This window comes from Cottoperca gobio, chromosome 16 (assembly GCF_900634415.1).
Source record: "Cottoperca gobio chromosome 16, fCotGob3.1, whole genome shotgun sequence".
NCBI lineage: Eukaryota > Metazoa > Chordata > Actinopteri > Perciformes > Bovichtidae > Cottoperca > Cottoperca gobio.
Genome location: NC_041370.1, coordinates 5572081 through 5591729, shown reverse-complemented (window position 1 = coordinate 5591729; position 19649 = coordinate 5572081). Strand labels below are relative to the sequence as shown.

Genomic DNA, 19649 nt, shown 5'->3' with positions numbered 1-19649 from the left:
TCAAGAGTCAGCTATGTATCGGAAGCAGGCCCATAGGCTTCTGTACATAGGTCCTACAGAAGTCAAGGAGGTGGACATATCTCCATATTAGACTGGTCCCAAAGGTTTCATATTTTCTTATTTCTCATTGGCCAATTTGCAGTAGTTGTGGGTGTAAATGTGTTCACATGAAGTCTGAAATGTGTTGTGAAACACACTCACAAAGAGAATGGGAGAGAAGAGAAGTAGAAACAGTTTCACAGCAATCAGCAATCATTTTGAAACATATCTTTATATGGTACCAGCAGACACATTCAAATGACATCTGTTATGTTTGTTGGCACAGTGACAAAGGAGCCTGAATGCACTCATTCAAGGAGCGTACACTCCCATTACTGAATACCTGCACACAGTCTAAAGACACACACCTCTGTCTTTGCAACATGGAAATAAGAAAAAGGAAAACTTCAATCGTGTGTCAGATTACCAACAGAAATTCAGTTCCCAGTTCCAATAATGTATTCCCTATACCTATGACGCCATGAGAGTATTGTGAAGTTATTATCACATGTTTCAAACAAATGTATTTTTTATTGTTTGCTGATTTATTTATGTACATGTGTAGTTTTCAGTCCCCTTTTTATTTCCAAATTCTAGCATTTTACAATTACATTATATTATTACAAGAAGCTAATCTAATAATTACATGTTATTCAATAATTTACAGTGAAGTAATTAGATTTTTGTTTGATCTGTTCATTTTTTCTTGTGTTTTTCACATCAGTGATCTGATCCTGCTGTCTGAAGGTCTGGCAATCTGGAAATGAGGAGAGAGGAAATTTGATTAATGGATTCAACACGAATAAATCTGAAATAGCAAAGCGAGCCCTGATGTTTGTGTCCAGGGTGCTTTCTAAAAAAGGGGATTGTGTAACACGATGATGTAATATGACAGATAATTGAATATTTCAAGGCTTTCTTCTGTGCTGTGTCTGTGCCCCTGTGCTGCACCTGGACACACAGTGACTGAGAAGAAATCTTATTGAAGCTCTGTTGTCTGCTCCTTATCACATTTCCTGCCTTCTGGCCTGCTGGATCTGTCAGGTCAGAGGAGGAGAGGATACTTTCACGTTTTTTTAAATCATCATTTAATTGAATTCTATCCTAATATAATAATGACATCTTTCTGACCTACTTTCTTGTCTTTTGATATATTTGTTAGTCCCAGTTTCTGCTTCATTTAGCATACTTTTCTCTAAAATAGAGTGCTAATTCATTTCAGAATGCCTCAGGTATGGGATTTTGTGACCTGATTAAATTGTTATCAAACTTCTAATGCACTTATTGTTACCAGAGGGACATAAGCCAAACTGAGTCCTCATTATGTCCACTAGTTCATGTTTTCTCTAGCATGGCCCCCTCTTGTATTACAAGCAGCATTACACTCCGACCCACTCGCTAACTGTGGCTTAGTCAGTGATAATAAAATAAACAATCTCAATCCTTGTAAAGATACAGTGAAGGCTGGTTTACACACCTCAGTACGTACTGTGCATCTCGGATGTTCTAATTTAGACATGTATAATCTTTAAATTAATAAAGCAGACACAATTCAAATCTCTTTTTTTTGCCAATGCGAGCAATTAAAGTAATCCTTCAAGCAATATGTTACAAAAATAACATAAACCATGTGATAAAAGTGTGTGTGTGTGTGTGTGTGTGTGTGTACATGTGTGATGCTAGATAATGTCTGTCAAATGAAGATGAGTGGAAAGTAATTAACAAAATAGGTTGAAGGGAAAACCGTTGCTGCACAAATAGCAATTATTCAACGACAAAATGTCTTTTATGGCTACATTGATCGGTTAAAACATGTCAAAGGATGTTATCAAGTTAATTCTTGACCTCGGGGATAGTAGTTTACCACAATAGTCTTAACTCATGGTCCCTTTATCCGGTTATTAAGGCATAAGAAAAAACACTCAGGTTTGGAGCAATGGGTTTACAGCCAAGCATATTTTTTTTAAAGGTCACCTTATAATTTATTTATATGTGTTTTTATTCCTATAAAGGGTGTATGGTGTGTTTGTCTTTCACACCTGCTTAAGTGCTTTCCTCTCCTGAGTATATCCTGAACCCGTCTGTTACAAAGAGATCGCTCAAAAAGAGCGTGATCGCTACAGTTGTACTCTATTACTGTATAAATTGTCCCTTTCATCTCTATTAAATATGTAAAAATTGGACTTTACGGCTTTTACTTCATTCTCACTTTCATCAAAGTAGCTCTTTAATGTCTCTCTACGGTGCTCTCTCTATGTGTGTGTGTCTCTCTCCCTCATGTCGTCACAACCACCCTCCTTATCTTCTCCCCCCACTCATGCACCACATCAGGTCTGTACTCTGTGTGGTCATGTTGCTGTTCGTCTGCTGCTGAGAGGGAAACAACAATAAAACCACACACACGAGAAAACAAAAGGTATGCTCTTCAGAGTTATTTTATTGCAGGTTTAGTAATGAATCATTTCCTTATTTGGAATTTAAACTGGCGTGGTGATATCTCTGTGAAATGATTTATTTGTAGAAGTTTTAAGACATTGTGTGTTCTTATCGCGTTGTATTCATTGGTGCAGTAGATTTGTTACTTTTGAATTATTTTATTACGCTTTTATTCTCTGCTACTATCACAAAACGAGTGATTTTAAATAGTGTTTTGGCTTTTTTTTTTGCTTTGTGCTAGAAGGACTTGTGATATTTTGAAACAATGTGGCCGGTGCAATAGTGACTCAAGGCTCATTGGCACATCCTATTTCAGTGTGGGTGACTGAAATGGATGTGCTTTTTTATTATAGATTAGTTTCCTGTATGCACTGCTGCTGCTTTCGTGAAGAGGCAATCATTTCTAAAAAAAAAAGACTGGTTCTTAAGAGTCTAAACACAGCACTTGATCAATCAAAATTGTCCACCTCCAGAGTGAAAAGAGCCGGGGGTGGTGTAATATCCACAAGTGCTTGCACCCATATGGCCCACAGTCGAATTGTGAAATATTGTCCCTCAAGTCAATAAGGGCCTTTCTGGAAAGTAATTTACTTCCACCACTTCTGCTCATATATATTTATTTGCTTTCATAAGGCAGTGTCATATTTCTGATGAAAAAACTAGGAAAATAGAATAAAGAGTAAACGAGGGAATAAAGCGCACAGTGACCTGAAAGTGTTCCCTGCAGTCTACAATCACTTATACTGCACCATGTACGCGTACTACTTCCCTTAATACATTTGAATGTTTCTTTTAATGTAATCTTTGTAATGTTTCCCAGCTGTTCATTCAAGATTACTATGATTAAAATGTGTTTTATGTGTTTAGGTTTATGTTTTTGCCTATAAAATATACTCTGTGCAAGTAATTATAGGTGGCCACTCTCTGTTTATGTCAGCATCATTTACTTTAATCAAATCCTCTCACATTGGCTTCCCACACTGAGTTTAATCTATTGATTGCATACAGGTGATGCACTCTACAGGAAATTGTTCATCTCTGTGGTGACCTTCACCCACCGATGTACTGTTTAGTTACAATACAATCCCCTCTCAGTCCAAAAGGGGGCAGTCTTCATCCTGTTAAATATGATAATAGGCCAACGACATGAATTTGCTATTATGTTAATCTCTGCCGATAACTGAATGCATTTACAGTAAAATCACTGCCAAAGTGATTATGGAAATATTAATTAGATATTAATTCTCTGGACTAGCTCAGTTCATTAAAAAAAAAATCACTTAAATTACAAAGGGTGTCTTGCAGAGACCGCTTTTTTGAAGTTTAGTACAAAGACAACATCGTCCTACCATGAGCTGCAGGCTTTCACTAGATGTTTAAACATTCATGAGATATGTGCATTTAAACATACATGAAAACACAAAGAGTTCCAGCTAAAGCTACATACAGCAGCTGGGACCACGACACACTATGATCACACTGGTTGTATTAAAAGTTTCCACATATTAAGGACAGAGTTTAAGCTTTTTCTAAACTCTTCCATTGGATCATTAATAGTTGAGTAAGAAGAATGGCTTGCTTTATACCATGGCTCCCAGCAGATACTGTAATGATCATTGTCTGTTTGCCCTGACCTCTAAATGACTTTCTGTCTTGACTCACAAACGTTAATGTTCCCTTTAAGCACTAAGTTCAATATTGACAAAGACGGAAAAAGACATCACATTTTCTACTTTATGTGTTTCTCGGTTGCCTCGTGCACCTGATGTAAAAAAAGGGTTGGCATCAATCAAATTATAACACACATGGTTATGTTAATAGAATAAAAGTATTTCATTTTTCTTTCTTGTATAATTTTTTCTGTAGAGGTTTTGATTGATGCTGTACTTCTGTTACTGTCTTGTCATGCACATTCACTTAGTTTATTACATTTTATGGTAATTTTCCATCGTGAAATTGTTATTTTCCATAAATGTAAGATTTATGAGTTTTCTTTACAACAATTGTACATCATAGTTTGTTTCACGAAACATTTCCTCATATTTATGTGCTGAGAAGTAAAGGTAATACTGGATACATTATACAGTATACATTTTTACTATTACTAAGTACTGTAAGTCTTTGGAACTTCTTTTTTGATAAATTCTTTCAATTACAGTTTTGTTAGTCTTTTGCTTGATATATGTTAATTATTTGTATTGATTCATAACAAATAACAGATTTAAATTACTTCATTTTTTCCAATCTAGCACGGGCCCATACAGTAACAGTTGAAATGGAGGTTCCCACTTCTTTAGGACCCAGTGACGCTAAAGACAACGCCTCATCACCTATACGTATGTAGCCTCAAATAAAAGCATTGCCTTGCTTCTTTAGAATAATGGCAGTTTTACTTTCAGCACAGTGTGTATGTCTGTGTTTTTTCTCACAGTTAACATGTCTTGTGAGAATCTGGAATGCTACATGGTCCTCATCGAGGCCGAGAAGAAAGCCATCGGCTCCATCTGTTTCCTGGCAGGTCCTTTCACACTGCTGGAAAATGCTCTTGTGTTGGGAGTGATCGCTGCCACAGCCACCCTGCGTCAGCGGCCCACATATCTGTTCATTGCCAGCATCGCTTTGGCCGATGTCTTCGCCAGCTGCTTCTTCACTATCAGCTTCCTGGATTTTCACCTCTTTCGCCGCAGTGATGGCCCCACTGCCTACCTCTTCAAATTAGGTGGCGTCACCATGGCCTTCACCAGCTCCGTGGGGAGTTTACTGCTGACCGCTCTGGATCGCTACCTTTGCATCTACCAGGCCTCCAGTTACAAGGTGCTGCTGACCCGCCGGCGAGCACTGCTGAGCCTTCTGATCCTCTGGTGCGCCACTATCGTAATCTCCTTCTTGCCTCTGATGGGCTGGAGGTGCCCCACAGGGCTTTCTCCACCCTGCTCACTCCTGTTTCCCTACATCAACCACGCCTATCTGGCCTGCTGGACCAGCTTCACGCTGGTGCTTCTGGCTCTCATTTTGTGTGCTTATGCTCTCATCCTGTGGAAGGCCCACCGCCATGAGTCCTCCATGACCAGCCTCCAGGGAGCAGCAGGAACAGGCCATGCCCGCATGAGGATGGATATCCGGCTAGCACGTACCTTTGGCCTAATCCTACTCATACTAGTGGGCTGCTGGCTTCCTGCACTCTCCTTAATGTTAGCTGATGTCTTTGTGAATCTGGAACCCACCCAACAGAGGGCCTTCGCCTTCTGCAGCACCCTGTGCCTGGTCAACTCTGCAGTCAACCCACTGCTGTATGCACTGCGCTGTCGGGAGCTGAGAGTTGCTCTAATGCAGTTGCTACAAAGGCTGTGTGAGATTGGGAGGTGTAAAAAATCTACAGATAATTTAATCCCAGGATTACCCTCCACAGACAACAACTCTACTGTCATCTCTGAGTATGAGATGTCCGGGACCAGAACCACACAACTTAAGTCAATCTCAAAAATGGTGAACAATCAGCAGCCCAATATCATAAAATGAATTTGTGTTTTTGGCAGCGTGCTCGGGGTGTAATAACAGACATAACAGAGAACTTCACTGTAGATAAAGAATCAAATCTTCTCTACATATGAGCAGGATTCATTCCCACCCAATTTATTAGTGCTGGCAAATACTTTTTGAGTGAGGCTATTGTTGTAAAGACAATATATTTTGTCACCATTACACATTACTTAAATCTTAAAAAGTATGATTAACATGGTAAGATTTCAAAATATAGTTAGAACTTTGCACTATGTATACATATTTTAGTGGAAATAAAGCTTCTCTTGTTTCAGGTAAGACGTTTAGAGTATGTTGGATTTGAAGTGAGATGACAGATCATGTGGCCGTCTAACCTCTAACCTTTGACCTCTCCGCCTCCCATGTCAGTGCATTACCGCTCTCACTCCTATGACATACTGTGTCCTGTGAACTGAAGTGCTGACTTAACTTTTTGAATCACCACATGGTAGAAAGGTGAATTTGCTGTAGTCCTGGGCAATATGACGATTTATACATTCAAAACCACATAAAAATGTACTTATATCTTTCTAAGTTCTTGAAAGGAGACTATACTCACACAGGAGTATACAATAATAGGCCTTACCATGTGGTTATTTCTAATAGACTATTTAATTTTTTTAATAACCAGAAAACATCGTGATATATATTGTTATAGAGAATTATGTAATGACCTATATCGCGATAGAAGATTTTGGCCATACCGCCCAGTCCTTATTTCTTGTACACTTAGACACCTTGTTTTATTTTTGCGTTAACTTACGGTTAATTACATATAACGTCTGCACTGTACCCGTATTGCTATGCATATTGCAGCCACTAACTGTGAAGTTGTTTTGTGTTTGGTTTATTGGGTATTGTGTGGTATTTAACTGTAAAAATGACAGCAAAGGCTAACAGTGCATGCTTGTTTATGTTTGAGTATTTGTCCCTGAGCTTGCAGGGACAGAGGAACCTGTGGGCTGTCTGTGTCATCTGCACATGAATGCCACGACTCCACAAAAGCCCCATGCATAGGAGCTTCACACAATGTTCAGCACATGAATCCAAGCAGTGTGCCGAGGTAAATGGAGCACATGCCAGGAAGAGAACGAGCACAGACACTAGAACACTCTATACAATAGTGACAACTGACAGCTGCAGTAAAGCACATATTTGACATACAGCATACTTCAACTGATACTAGACAGAACACGTTTCAACCACCATGTCAACTCATTAAAGATTGTACTTGACCATACCCCATTTTGACTCTTCAGATGTATCTTTTCAAGCAAATGCCATAAGAAAATTATCCTCATCTGTCATCCTTAGTCATTGTCAAGTTACAAAGAGTGGGTCTAGTGTTTGCAAGGATACTAGGAGTCAGCTATGCTAGAAAATACATATTTTGTAGGGGAAAGAGAAAGGAGAAGGGGGAACAAAAGGGATGTAGGAGGGCAAAGGATGATCATAGGTTATATATATTCAGTAAGCAGTTTATTTTTGGGTTTAATGTAACAGACCTGCAATACATTCTACCTTTATAAAGGTTATAATGTGTTGTTACAATTGTTTAAGAGAGGTGTGATAAGATGTGTTATACTGTGAAGTGGCATTTCTTTATTTTGTATACCACTTTCATTTGAATAAGACTGAATATTAAAAACACGCTCTAGTATGATGCAGTACAATTTAAATGTGTCTCAAGATTATCATACATTTGGCAATGGTTGATTTTATTATGTAAAAGCCTTACACATAATAACAACAAGAAGAAAAACAACTACATTATGCATTAAGGAGCCAGGACATAGGCTAAAAATATTAATTTTTAATCCTACTGAGAAATGTATTATCACATTTTTATCCAACCGGAGATCAGCAGAGTTCATTCTACCTTATTTGCAGGAACATTTCTTGCTCATGAAACACACTGTCACAGCTAGATTACCCAGAAGTGGAGACTGCAGCACATATACATTGATTAATTACTGCACATTGCCATGGGTTACTCAAAACATATTATGGCTAATATCCTTAAATATCCTTAAACGGTACAACCGTTGTGTTTAGTTTGCAGAAAAAACATGTGAAAACCCAATACGAAGCCTGTTAGATGTTGACAGACGGCAAATAAACAAATAAATAAAATCACCTTTCTACAGAAGGGGATTAACATCTCTTTGGAGTTAATTTGTAATCTACCTGATTTACCTGACCACCGCCACCAGACGTCTCGTGAACCTTCTGTATAAATTCAACGGAGAGCAATCAACAACAACACAAGGGTTGGGCGGCAGGAAATCGTAGCGTAAACACGGCAAAAAAATAAAACAAAATCACAATCTATTCCAGTATTTTATTACCTGCAGTGTTAAAAAGTAAACTTGGATACTAATTACAATTTAAACCAGTGAAATATTCAATATAATATGTGGTAAATATTTGAAAAACCCCCCTCTTTGCACCAATGGTACGGTCTGCCATTGTGACGTTTTAAAAATTCAGCAGGCAGGGTCGGCAGTTGGCTTACTACTCAGAGAAGAAAATCCGTTGTTGTGGAGAGGAAGAAAGGCTCGAGAAATTCGAGCAACGTTTAACGTACAAACCACGACCGTTAAACCCTAGTTTTTGCGGGTCGTTTTTCTTCAACTTATTTTTTCCAGTTTTGTTTCGCTAACATGGCTTGTGGAGCAACGTTAAAGCGGTCGATGGAGTTTGAGGCCCTCCTCAGTCCCCAGTCTCCCAAGCGGAGAAGGTGCAATCCACTACCGGGGACTACTGGCACTCCGTCCCCGCAAAGATGCAACCTCCGTCCCCCAGTCGACAGCCCATCGCATTTGATGTCACCTCCGGCCATGGGAGGCGAACACAGGCTCACTCCAGGTATAAAATGAAACCAGATTAGAGGTTTTTTTTCCTGCGTTTCAGGGTGGGTGTCATGGGGGAGGGGGTTTGGGTGGAGTGGAATGGATAGCTAGCTAGTTGAGAGAATCAGAATGGGGGTTGGAGGCTAAACGTTAGCTTAGCTAAGCTAACGTCAGGAAGGGGAACGTCGTCGCTAAGTTACCGACACAGATCATTTTACAAATCATAATAATCAGTGGATGTACTAAAGTAGAGTTGCTTCTATAGATATTCGTTTGTGGCATCTTGCCAGCTCATTGTATTGTTCCATAGTTGGCTGAAATATCTTGCATAAGCTAATATTGAGTTACCCAAGAACATATTAGCTTCAAAGTTCTTTGCATAGCTAAATCAAATACTATTTCTAGCATTGGGGAAATTGAATATAGCTATACGAGTGCCCTTCTCAGCTGTACCTGTACAATATGCTGCTAAAGCATGGACTATCGTGGCTGTTAAATCTATAAATATATTAAATTAAACGTTTATTCGAAAAGTGATGGGGGTTTAAACAAAAGATCATGCTTGTACTTTAACACATGGGACGATGTAGCCTGTTGGCTCTACCGAGTAGACAAATGGCATCACAGAAGCAGGCACATCATGGCAGGCTGTTAATTAGGAGCTGCCTGTGTAATGTTCCTTGGCTTTAGTACCACAATTGTCTTGCATTGAGGTGGGGGTTACCATTATGCACCACAACCATTTCTTTTTCTCTTCAGGCCTGGAAGGCATTGTTCATTTCCTTTATGTCTGTCGTCTACTCTCCCTTTTTGACTTGGAAAGCTCCGCTGTGAGCGTTGGACGGGCGTGGGGCACACAAGTAGACACAAGATAATTACTTGATGTCTCCACTGCGATCCAGTGAAGCTTATTGAATATGCCAGTCACTGAGATTGGGCAGTTTGATAGCAGAGATGCCTAATCCTTATGCCTTTTTTTTTTATTTTAATTAAAAATGGCTGGAAGTCTTTGATTTTTATTTGATCACTTTATTGCCGTGAAATGTGAGAGGACAAGATGGAGACTGCTGTACTACCTGTGCTAATCCATGCTGTTAACTCCTAGATTGTCATGTTGTGCTTCCTAATGATTAGTAATCCATTGCCAATAACACAGCATTTAGACACAAATGTAGCTTTCAGTTGGCGTTCTTCATGGACGATTTACCCAGGAAGGAGGGGATTAACTTGGTACCTGGAGAAATGATAGTGAAATGTGAGCTATTAGTGAAGATTATTTTCATTAACAGTAAGATACCAAGAGCACCCACTAGCCCAATTTTGCACAAAGTGCCTGCTGCGTCATTTAGTAAGACAAAGGCCAAATCATGGTCTCTGCTGTTCTTGTTTTTGCACTGTAAGAAAAAATGTGCTTCATGGGGCACATCATTGCAAGATGAGGCTGGGGGGTAGTGCACACATCGCTCGTAGAGAAAGCCAGGGAAGGTTTGCTGAGAGCATTAACACAGATGTAGGTGATGATGGAGATAGCGCCACAGCTGGCTTCCTGTGAAATGCATTTATTTTTGCTTCTGGTGAACTGTGCAATTCTCATTCTGGTTGGCACAAGATTTATAGTGATGGAGATGTTTTGTTTCTGAGAAGGTAGAGTGCAGTTCCTTGCAGATGCCTGGAGGTGAAGACACATTTTCATGCCTCTGTTATTGCTCACACCATTTATGCAACCTGACTTGCTTATTATGGTTCCCTCACAGTGTAGTATTCATAGTGGAGCCATGGTTGTTAGTACAGAAAATGAATCATTCAGATCAGTTTTTTCCAAGTTGTCTGTTCTAGAGTTGCTTATGTACAATGAACTTTTATATTAAGAATCCAACAGGCCTCTTATGCATTCAATGTCTTCCCGAGTTTGTCTGCCTAGCTTGATTACAGTACATCCGCTACATAGGGGAGGTAATGTAGATTTTTTTTCTGCTGCAGACATGAGGGCCAGATACCAGGTATTATACTCACCTTCACCCAGAAAGAGGCCCCTCATGGGACTAGTGCCGCCAGCCTTCCTTTCTAATGTGGTTTGCCAAGTGAAAGCATTTTTGTATTTAGCGAAAGGTCAGCTGTCATCCCTCCCACCAGTCTCTACCCACACATGCTTTCCAGCTCGTCGGGTTTGCTTGTGAGCAAGGCTGTGTGTGTGTGTGTGTGTGTGCAGGCAAGACACAGGGATCTGACTCTGCCAAGGTATCTTTTTAGGTAATTATTTCATAATGTAGATAGGATCACTCACTCCATTCTCCTCTGCCTCATTCTTGTGCTGCCAGCCTGGGCTTGTGCTTTTGGTGAAATTCCCCCCAGGTGACAGATGAGGCTGGTGTTTTTCTGGGACATGATGTTATCTAAAAGGCTGGACTAGTTAACTTCTGTCACGTTTACAGCTTGGGTAGAAAAGTGTGTAGGTCATAGTGCAGGCTTAAAACCGGCAAGAAAGTTCATGAATCCTGGGCCAAACTCAAACTTTTTTGATACTCACTTGTTTAGTTGCTATTTCCATTTTCTACCGTTTTGAAAATTGGTCACTCTTAAATCCTTTCCTGCAGAAGGGCAGCTTCAACTGACCCATGATACATCAAGCTACTTCCTGGCAGTTATTCGAAACCCACCTCCCCCCTCAATTCTTTAGCAGTGGAGGGTGAAATGAAATGAGTCAGCTTTGTTTTCTCTCCACCACCACCACCACGTCCAATCTATCTGGCGGATCTCCTGTCGTATTCACTGTTTGGCCTGTGCCTAAGCCTTTTAGCCGAGGCTTTCTCCACTGTGTTCATCTGGCTCCCGGAAGTCTCTGTGATTGATTGCTTGGCCTGGTTGTGGAAGGGGTCATTGTTGCCAAGCAACGGCCACAGTTGAGCTACTAGTAGTTGGCAGAGCTGGAAGTGGCGGGCAGCAGGAGAGGGTTTTCATGTACCCATGAGTAGTGATATCCAAGGGGACCCATTCATGTGCTGTCACAGGTTAATCCCTTGTTGTCAGTGTTCAGAGACTCGCGTCTGTAGTCCCATACGGATAAATACAACACGATGATTCAGAAGTATAATACCAAATAAAGTTAGTTTTGGTTTTAGTTCTCTCTGGAGCATCACGTTGCTGACTCCTGCTCACCTGCTGCTCACACGGTCTTTGTTTAAACAACAATCTTGTTGAGTTTCTATTGCAGGGTTTCCCCCAGGAAACTGGTAAGATGAGGTTGTGCGATCTGCAACCTCACCTCCACCACACCTCCCTACAAACACAACTAAACAAGACACACTGCCTGTGACAAAATGTCGCTTAATATGGAAAAACTCTGTGATTAGGCTTAATCAGTGGAGGAAAACTGACAATCTGATGGACTATAGTAATATGGGATAACATTTGAATAAGAAAGCAAAAAACAGTTCTTTGTATGTTGCACTTATATTGGTTTGGCTTTTTTGTAGCTAATAGTTGAATTTGTATTCTACCGTTTCTGTATGTTGCGGTTTTGTTTGGCTTATTTGAAGCTATTCTGCACTTAAAGGATTGCACCTATTTGAAGCTGATGTACTTGCAAGTATCTTGCTGTTCGGAGTTGTATCCTCAGGATTGTTTGCACTTAAGTCGCGTTGGACAAAAGCGTCAGCTAAATGAACTGTAATGTAAAAAGAAAACGTGCATTTCAGCTGGTGTGGTCATATGTTCTCAATAAGACTTCATTCTCTTGTATCTAATCATACTAACAAAACACCTCGATTGTCTCAGCCAGTCACTCAATTCATCCTAAAGTGTCAATAGATGCAGCTCGGGCTTCAACTTTCCTTTTTTGTCATTTTTGGTTAATCTGCTGGATATTCTTTCATTTACTTAATTAGTCCTATATAATGTCAGAATTATAATTTCCCAGAGTTTAAGGCACTTCTCAAATTATTTCATTTACCAGACCTACATTGAAAAACCTAAAAATATTTAATGTACAATTATATAAAACGGAGAAAAATGGCAACTCGTCACACATGAGAAACTGGAATCTATAAAGATATGGTATTAGTCCTCAGGAATATTTGATTGACAAAAAACTGAACAATTTTGATAATGTACTTATTGTTAACAACCTTTTTTGTGCGTTGGGAATGACGTGGTTCTCTCGGCAGTGACATGGCTTTATTACGTGTGAAAAGCCCTGTGGTAGCTAAACAAACAGCCTGTCAGATTAGGGTTCTGTATTGTTAACGCTAGAAGGTTTCAGGGGCCACATGCAGCGAGAGGAGGGGGTCTCGGCGAAGGCGCCAGTTCAAAAGGGCACGGCCACATAACATAGCTTTTCTTAAAATGGCTCTGTAGAAAAGATCCCACTTCCCTCACCATCCAAACAAACTCACTGATGAGCAGGCTGAAGTGGCAACATGGCCTCTGGCTCTCTCCCCACCCAAGATAAACAAGCCCCCCCCCCCCACCCCCCCCCCCCCGCATGAATGGAGTAAGATAAATTCCCACCTCTACATTTGGTTATCAGCTCTATTTGAGGCCATGGTGTTTTTCCTAGGAAGTTTTTGAGCTTTAACCTTATAATTAGATATGTGTGTTGCAGCAGTTGCAGTCAAAGCTTCATCCTACAGAGGACATGTTTGAGATGATAAAGGGCCAGTTACTTACTTGACCCGTCAGTTGTCTGCATATGTACCTACAGTACCAAGGTTTTATTTTAATAAAGTCCATACCTCTGATTTGACATGTTTATTTAAATGGTAAGGGTACAACTAATAATTATTTTCGTTAGCAATTCATCTTCCCATTAGTTTTCAAATAATTGATTGTCTGTAAAGATCATAGTATTTTCAACAAAAGATCCAGAAATTGAAGAACCTATATCAAATCCCACGGTCTTCATTCATTCAAATGTGGTCTAAAAATGTCAGACATGCATTTGTGAGCACGTACATTTTAGATTCTTCCTTTTTTCATGACCTCTTCATAGACTTTAGAGATAACTGAAAGCTGTCATTTTTGTAGTGCAAGAAACAACCATGTTTGGATGACACTTTTACTTCCTTGAAAATGAAGGACCAGCAGTCAGCCAGCAGTACACTTGAAATTAAATTGAGATTAGTGTGGCAATATGGCAGGTTTGGTTTTCAACCAAAACAGGTGATTGGCACAACAACACATCTTTCAGAGGGCCTTGTTCACTGCCCCACCACACTATGACCTGGTATTGGTTAACATGTGGGATTAAGTGCTATTTTTTTAGTTTGTCTTTATTAATGGGTTGAGTACATTAAATGATTGCGACACAAAGATTAAGACCTTGCAGGCCGTTTGGAGAGAAAACGATCCTTAATTACGTCCTTGAATGCAAAATGATTGTTTTCTTTCACAATGCCTCAGAAAAATCACAACACAAAATATGGTATTTAACTTTTTCTGTACATCCTACATGTAAATTCAGATGAAGTCTTTTTTTTTTTTATACAATTCAGGAAGTGGCTTATCATATGAATTTGCATGATTTATCTGGGCTGTACCTAATACAGTAAGCCTACGTAGCTGAACTTACATTGTCTGCATTACAGTCTTGTATCACACAGATCTTTCCACACAAATACATTTTATTTTATACATCCACCAAAACCTCAAGCATCTATTCAACCACTAAACAAGCCTCAGAAAAATAAGAGGCTTTTACTTTCTTATGGCCTCGAGAAAGAACACTGATTTATGTTCCAGCCTTAACGAAAGGCTTTTCACCAGCTGTAGCCTGGCATGATGCCAATGTCATGAACCCTTTTGGAAGAGAAGTGAAAATGATACACAGCATCAGGAAGTGTGTCTTTTAAGTCAGCTGTGTGTGTGTGTGTATGTATGTTTGTGTGCTGAACTGTATTGGGTATGCCAATCTTTCATGCCTCCACTTCCTGTCGATGATTGTTTTTGGAACCCATGATAAATGTGAGATGGCACAGACGAAGAGTGCAAAGCTATAGTTCATCTTAAGAGCACTGTGGGTGATTACACTTTCCTGTAATAGTCCGTATTCATGCTGCAATACATTCAACATTGTATGCATGGGGTTGTGGTTGGCGTGATATTGAAATAACACACATTAAAGACTAAGTCCTCTAATGAGTCACTGTTAAACTCCTTGAATATATAACGAACTGGTACAACTATTACTAGATAGCTTTATAATTCCTTTTGACTATCATAAAAAAGACTTATGGCACAATATACTTCTGTAAGTTTACAGTTTATGGGGGTTAAGCAAAACGTTTCAATTAGGGTTGTAATGCTATGAGAGTTTCACAGTACAATAAGTCTCAGGAAAATATCACTGTTTCATGTTATACAGTATTATTTATTATCAGTTACAATGACCCATACAAGAGAGAGAACAGATTTACAATAATCAGAATTCACAAAATAACATGCAACTATGTTATATAACTAAAGAATGTTTACATGTTAGCAGCACTATAATATGTTAAATTAACTACTAAATGAAGACTAACATCAGCTGTGAGCTGTGCGTCTTATGATTATTAACATATACTGTAGCTGCGCCGGTCTGTGCCGACACACGCACTCGTGTCATGACTGTTTTAACACTTTTTTTTTTCCCAATACTGTAGATAAGTCAATGTACACGGTATGACAACGTCAAATTTAATGCCACGGTATTCCGTGATACTACTGTCACAGCCCTAGTTCCAATAAGTGACTTGCAAATGACATCCAAGCCACACATTTAGGAAGTCTGAATGCATTTGCCTTGGCAGGGAGCACTTCGTAAGAGCCAAAGGGTTGAATAATGTGTGCAACCCCAGCGTTGGGTGTCCTCTGTCCTGGTTTAAACGGTTTGTGTCCTTGTTTCTGTTTGCTCCCTACAGAGCAGATCTTCCAGAACCTCCGTCAGGAGTACAGCCGGATCCAGAGGCGGCGGCAGCTGGAAGGGGCCTTCAACCAGACCGAGGCCTGTAGCTCCAGTGATGCCCCCAGCCCCAGCTCCTCCCTCAACGCTCCCAGCTCCCCACCAGGTAAGAGTTTACTGTTGGACGTACACACACATTAACTTTATGGCTTTTACTCCAAGGACATCTTCTGGTCATGTACAGCTCTAATGAGTACAGCGTGGCACTATTGGTGCCAGTTTATGGATGTCCCCCCCCCCCCCATTCAAACCATCATGCTAAACATGAGTGCGTTCTGTAAGAGCAGCTGTTGATTTATCTAGGTCTGACAGTTATCGTTGTGTGCGGAGTCCCATATCATTGTAGTCATCGTTTAGATCTAGGTTTTTGGAGAGATGTAGAAGGGTACTGTACTTCTGCAGGTAAGATCTTTTGCTAAACGGGTGATTTAAATAACATGTCTGCTTTGTTTTGTTCTGGTTAGCAAGTCCTTGAAGTGACAGCCAACTCAGACATCAAAACCATCACACACAAAAACCAGAATGACATCCTTTTATAAGCCTAATCTTTGTAACGGTTACGAATGATGAGGTCATTCATTCTGCAAGGCCTGCCAAAAGATCCTTGGCTGGACCTGCATGACCAGCTCAAGTCTCAAGAGGCAGGCTACTGCTGCTCATCAATACAATCAGAAGGGCAGAGGGATTGTGATTCCAGATGTGAGTTTGTGAAAGATTTATAGTTTGTGCCAAATCCAACCCACTCTTGGAATGGAGATGTCTCTCAACTGAGTTCATTCATATCCTGTTGAAAGTCCTGAAAAGTCTACTTCATTATAATTTCCTCAGATCGAACGCCAAATAAATGCTTCATCTCTAAAAGGGTAACGAATCAAAACGTGTATATGAAGTGCAAAAAGTGTCATGGGATAGTTTTTAATGAGTATGCGAAGAGCTCAAAAATAAAGAGATGATGCTCTCTTGTCTGCATGCAGGTAAATGTCTAAAGCACAGAGGAATAAATCTTGGTGGTTACACTGGCTCCTAACGTGTGTGTAGATCGTGACGGATTTGCAGTTTGTTTTCAGCCCATCTTTTCTTGACATTTGTGCCCATCGCAGAAAAAATGCAACTTAATTAGATCATTCATATAGATTTTTCCTTTTGCTCCTCTTTGGAAGCACATTTGTGCTGCAGCAGTCGTGGTGCAGTTTGATGCCTTTTTAGTGCAATTTGGCAGTTTCGGTGTGAGGTGTAATCCAAGCCCCAGGCCTGTGGGCTCTGGTGTTTTTCCTTCTCGCTCTGCAGGATGGTCTCATAGATCACACTGATTGCACTGTTACCAACCCGGCCTCTTTCTGTCTCTGAGACGGCCATTAAACCTTCACCCTTGTCTGCCATCCTCGCCTGTGATTTACAAACATTTTAGTCTAAACGGCTCACAGCAGACCTCAAAGACCACTGGGTAAAAGATCACCTAGCCAAAGCTGGCTCCGGTTGCACTGTGACAGAGACATTGGGGAGAGAAAGGGCCCACATTAGTGCTGCATGACCCTGGCAGAGGTTCGGGACAACCGAAAGCAAAGCTGTAACTTTGCAGCTGGCCTAGCACCTATTTCTGGAGCGAGGACATTTCTGTCTCTGTGACTTATCGCTGCGCCGGAGATGTGAACGATTCAGCCTTTTCATAACCAATGTGTTTTTGTGTTTCTCAGGTGCCTCAAGGAAGGACCAGCCCTCGTTTACACTGAAGCAGGTGAGCTACCTGTGTGAGCGGCTGCTTAAAGACCACGAGGAGAAGATCCGGGAGGAGTACGAACAGATCCTTAACACAAAACTTGCAGGTAATAAACATTGCTCTTTGAAAATAAATAAAAACTTGAAGACTCTGGCGCTCCACAATTCATCGAGACATCACTTCAGGAGATAAAGTACTTAAAGTGTCACTCCTGTAATGAGAAACCTCCTGCCCTAGCCCTTCACAAGTATGTTTTCGTATCATAACAGATGACGTCTGCAGTGTTGGCATCAATGGTTTCCTAAAACAGTTATATATGCTTCAGATGCCAAGGCTGTAAACAAGGGCAATAAATATGGTAGCAGTGGAAGCAAACCGGCCCTACATCCACACTAAGCTGGCATTTTAACCCAAAACTGAGCTTTTTTTGGAGTTTATAAACTGCAGGCTTTGGCAGCAGGCTGAGGTTAAGAGGACAACCTTTTGTCGCCTCTAACTTTTTTCTGTGATCAATATAGGCGATGACACTGTAGAACTGTTCTCATTAAGCTACATGTATGTTGATTTTGTCATTAGCTGCGATCGTTTGTGTTTTCTGACAACAGAAGCGGATAACGTCAATGAGAATGACTACTTTGTGAGTTCTGCTGTATTAAAGCACAGTATAGGTGATCCTTGTGTGCAGGAGGAGACTGAACCGAAGTTTAACCATTTCAACCTGACCATATGTTCGCTGTGATGCACAGTGTTGTTGTTTTTGTAACCTGAAATGAGGACAAAGAAGAGATTTAGCAGATTTCCTGTTCGGGGTGTTTCAGTGTCAACAGAGATATTCACAAAAAGATCTTCTTCCCTTTCCAGAACAATATGAATCTTTTGTGAAATTCACACAAGACCAGATCATGCGAAGATACGGAGCCCGGCCTGCTAGTTGTAAGTATCTTAAACCACAATTTCCTTCTCTTGTCAAAGTATTAATTTCTTCTTTGATCTGTGTTCTATGTTAAAAGGGATGAGCTGATCGTTGTTGTCTGACGACAGTATCAATCATTTTTATGTTTCAGATGTCTCTTGAATTCACCAGGATGAGATCCCAGCTTCCCCACAAGATGGCTGCTCTTCTACTGCCCCTGCCCCCCCCCCCCACTTCCACTTGATTTGCATTTTATTTCCCTAACTCCTCCATCTCAATCTGTTTGAGTGCCATGGTTTATTCTCTTTTTTAAAAAAAATCCAAATGTTGATTTCTTACTTCAAAACTATTGCTGCTGGCCAAAAGTTAAAAATAATCTGAAAGAGAAACTCTGTATGAAGCCCCCCCTTTTTTCTTGTTCATATACTCTTTCTGGAAATCCTTTACTAAAGCAGATCTGTGTCAAATCTCTTGCCGGCGCTGTAGAAAAAGCTTATTGGCTCATGTGATCATTCTGTATAACCTTCCAGCAGCTGTATTTAATGGCTCCTGCTTCTCACATTGTCCCCTTTTCTTGCCCCCCCCCCCCCCCTCACAACTCTTTACCTGAGAATGTGGATTTTTCTCCCTTTTGAAAAAAATAAAAGTTCTGTGATTAAAACCTGTTGTCTGGGATGTTTTCTTAAAGCAGGCGACGTGTTTTTAGTTATATTGGTAGTTTACAAGCTTTTGATCATATTACACCAGTTGAATTGTAGATGTTAAAATAAACAAAGGGCTTCTCATCCGTGGTGGCTGAAGGGTTGAATTAAATCAAGACGATCTAACAGAGCGCTGAAGCAGGTGATGAAACAGAAGACATACTGTTACGAGGATCTTATAATTGTTTGAGACATTTTACAAGCAAAAATGACAAACCTTGTTTTTCCTGTTTTGGGGTTTGGAAGACTGCAGTTAGACTTTTTAAACAAATAACCTGACATTTTATACACAACGATTAAGTCGAGGAAAATGAATTTAAATGATTGAGTAATTTAATTCCAGCACTAATCTCACAGATCCACAAAGAGCTGTTCTGGATGGTTAATTAGAATACTTGTTTTGGCCCAGGCTCATTGTTATATCTACTAATACATTATTGCACAATATATTATATATTTTGATAACATTTAGTGTGTGGATTTAAGAATAACTTAATCCATTGGCAATCTGATT

At 40.1% G+C, this 19649-nt stretch overlaps 2 protein-coding genes across 2 annotated transcripts; both read left to right on the top strand.

The window, feature by feature from the left end:
* The first annotated feature begins 2374 nt into the window (after positions 1–2374).
* On the top strand, positions 2375–7260 carry cnr2 (cannabinoid receptor 2). The gene is made up of 3 exons (XM_029451972.1): positions 2375–2455; positions 4725–4811; positions 4907–7260. Exons 2-3 carry the CDS (start codon positions 4751–4753, stop codon positions 5992–5994), a joined length of 1149 nt encoding a protein of 382 aa, XP_029307832.1. The 5' UTR covers positions 2375–2455; positions 4725–4750; the 3' UTR covers positions 5995–7260.
* Positions 7261–8510: 1250 nt separating this feature from the next.
* On the top strand, positions 8511–19095 carry akirin1 (akirin 1). The gene is made up of 5 exons (XM_029452290.1): positions 8511–8883; positions 15764–15910; positions 17499–17627; positions 18383–18454; positions 18586–19095. Exons 1-5 carry the CDS (start codon positions 8679–8681, stop codon positions 18594–18596), a joined length of 564 nt encoding a protein of 187 aa, XP_029308150.1. The 5' UTR covers positions 8511–8678; the 3' UTR covers positions 18597–19095.
* The last annotated feature ends 554 nt before the right edge of the window (positions 19096–19649 follow it).

Coding starts and splice junctions, on each gene's coding strand:
- akirin1 (XM_029452290.1), top strand. CDS start 8,679: ATGGCTTGTGGAGCAACGTTAAAGCGGTCGATGGAGTTTGAGGCCCTC. Junction 8,884..15,763: donor CGAACACAGGCTCACTCCAG/GTATAAAATGAA, acceptor TGCTCCCTACAG/AGCAGATCTTCCAGAACCTC. Junction 17,628..18,382: donor CCTTAACACAAAACTTGCAG/GTAATAAACATT, acceptor TTCCCTTTCCAG/AACAATATGAATCTTTTGTG.
- cnr2 (XM_029451972.1), top strand. CDS start 4,751: ATGGAGGTTCCCACTTCTTTAGGACCCAGTGACGCTAAAGACAACGCC. Junction 4,812..4,906: donor CAACGCCTCATCACCTATAC/GTATGTAGCCTC, acceptor TTTTTCTCACAG/TTAACATGTCTTGTGAGAAT.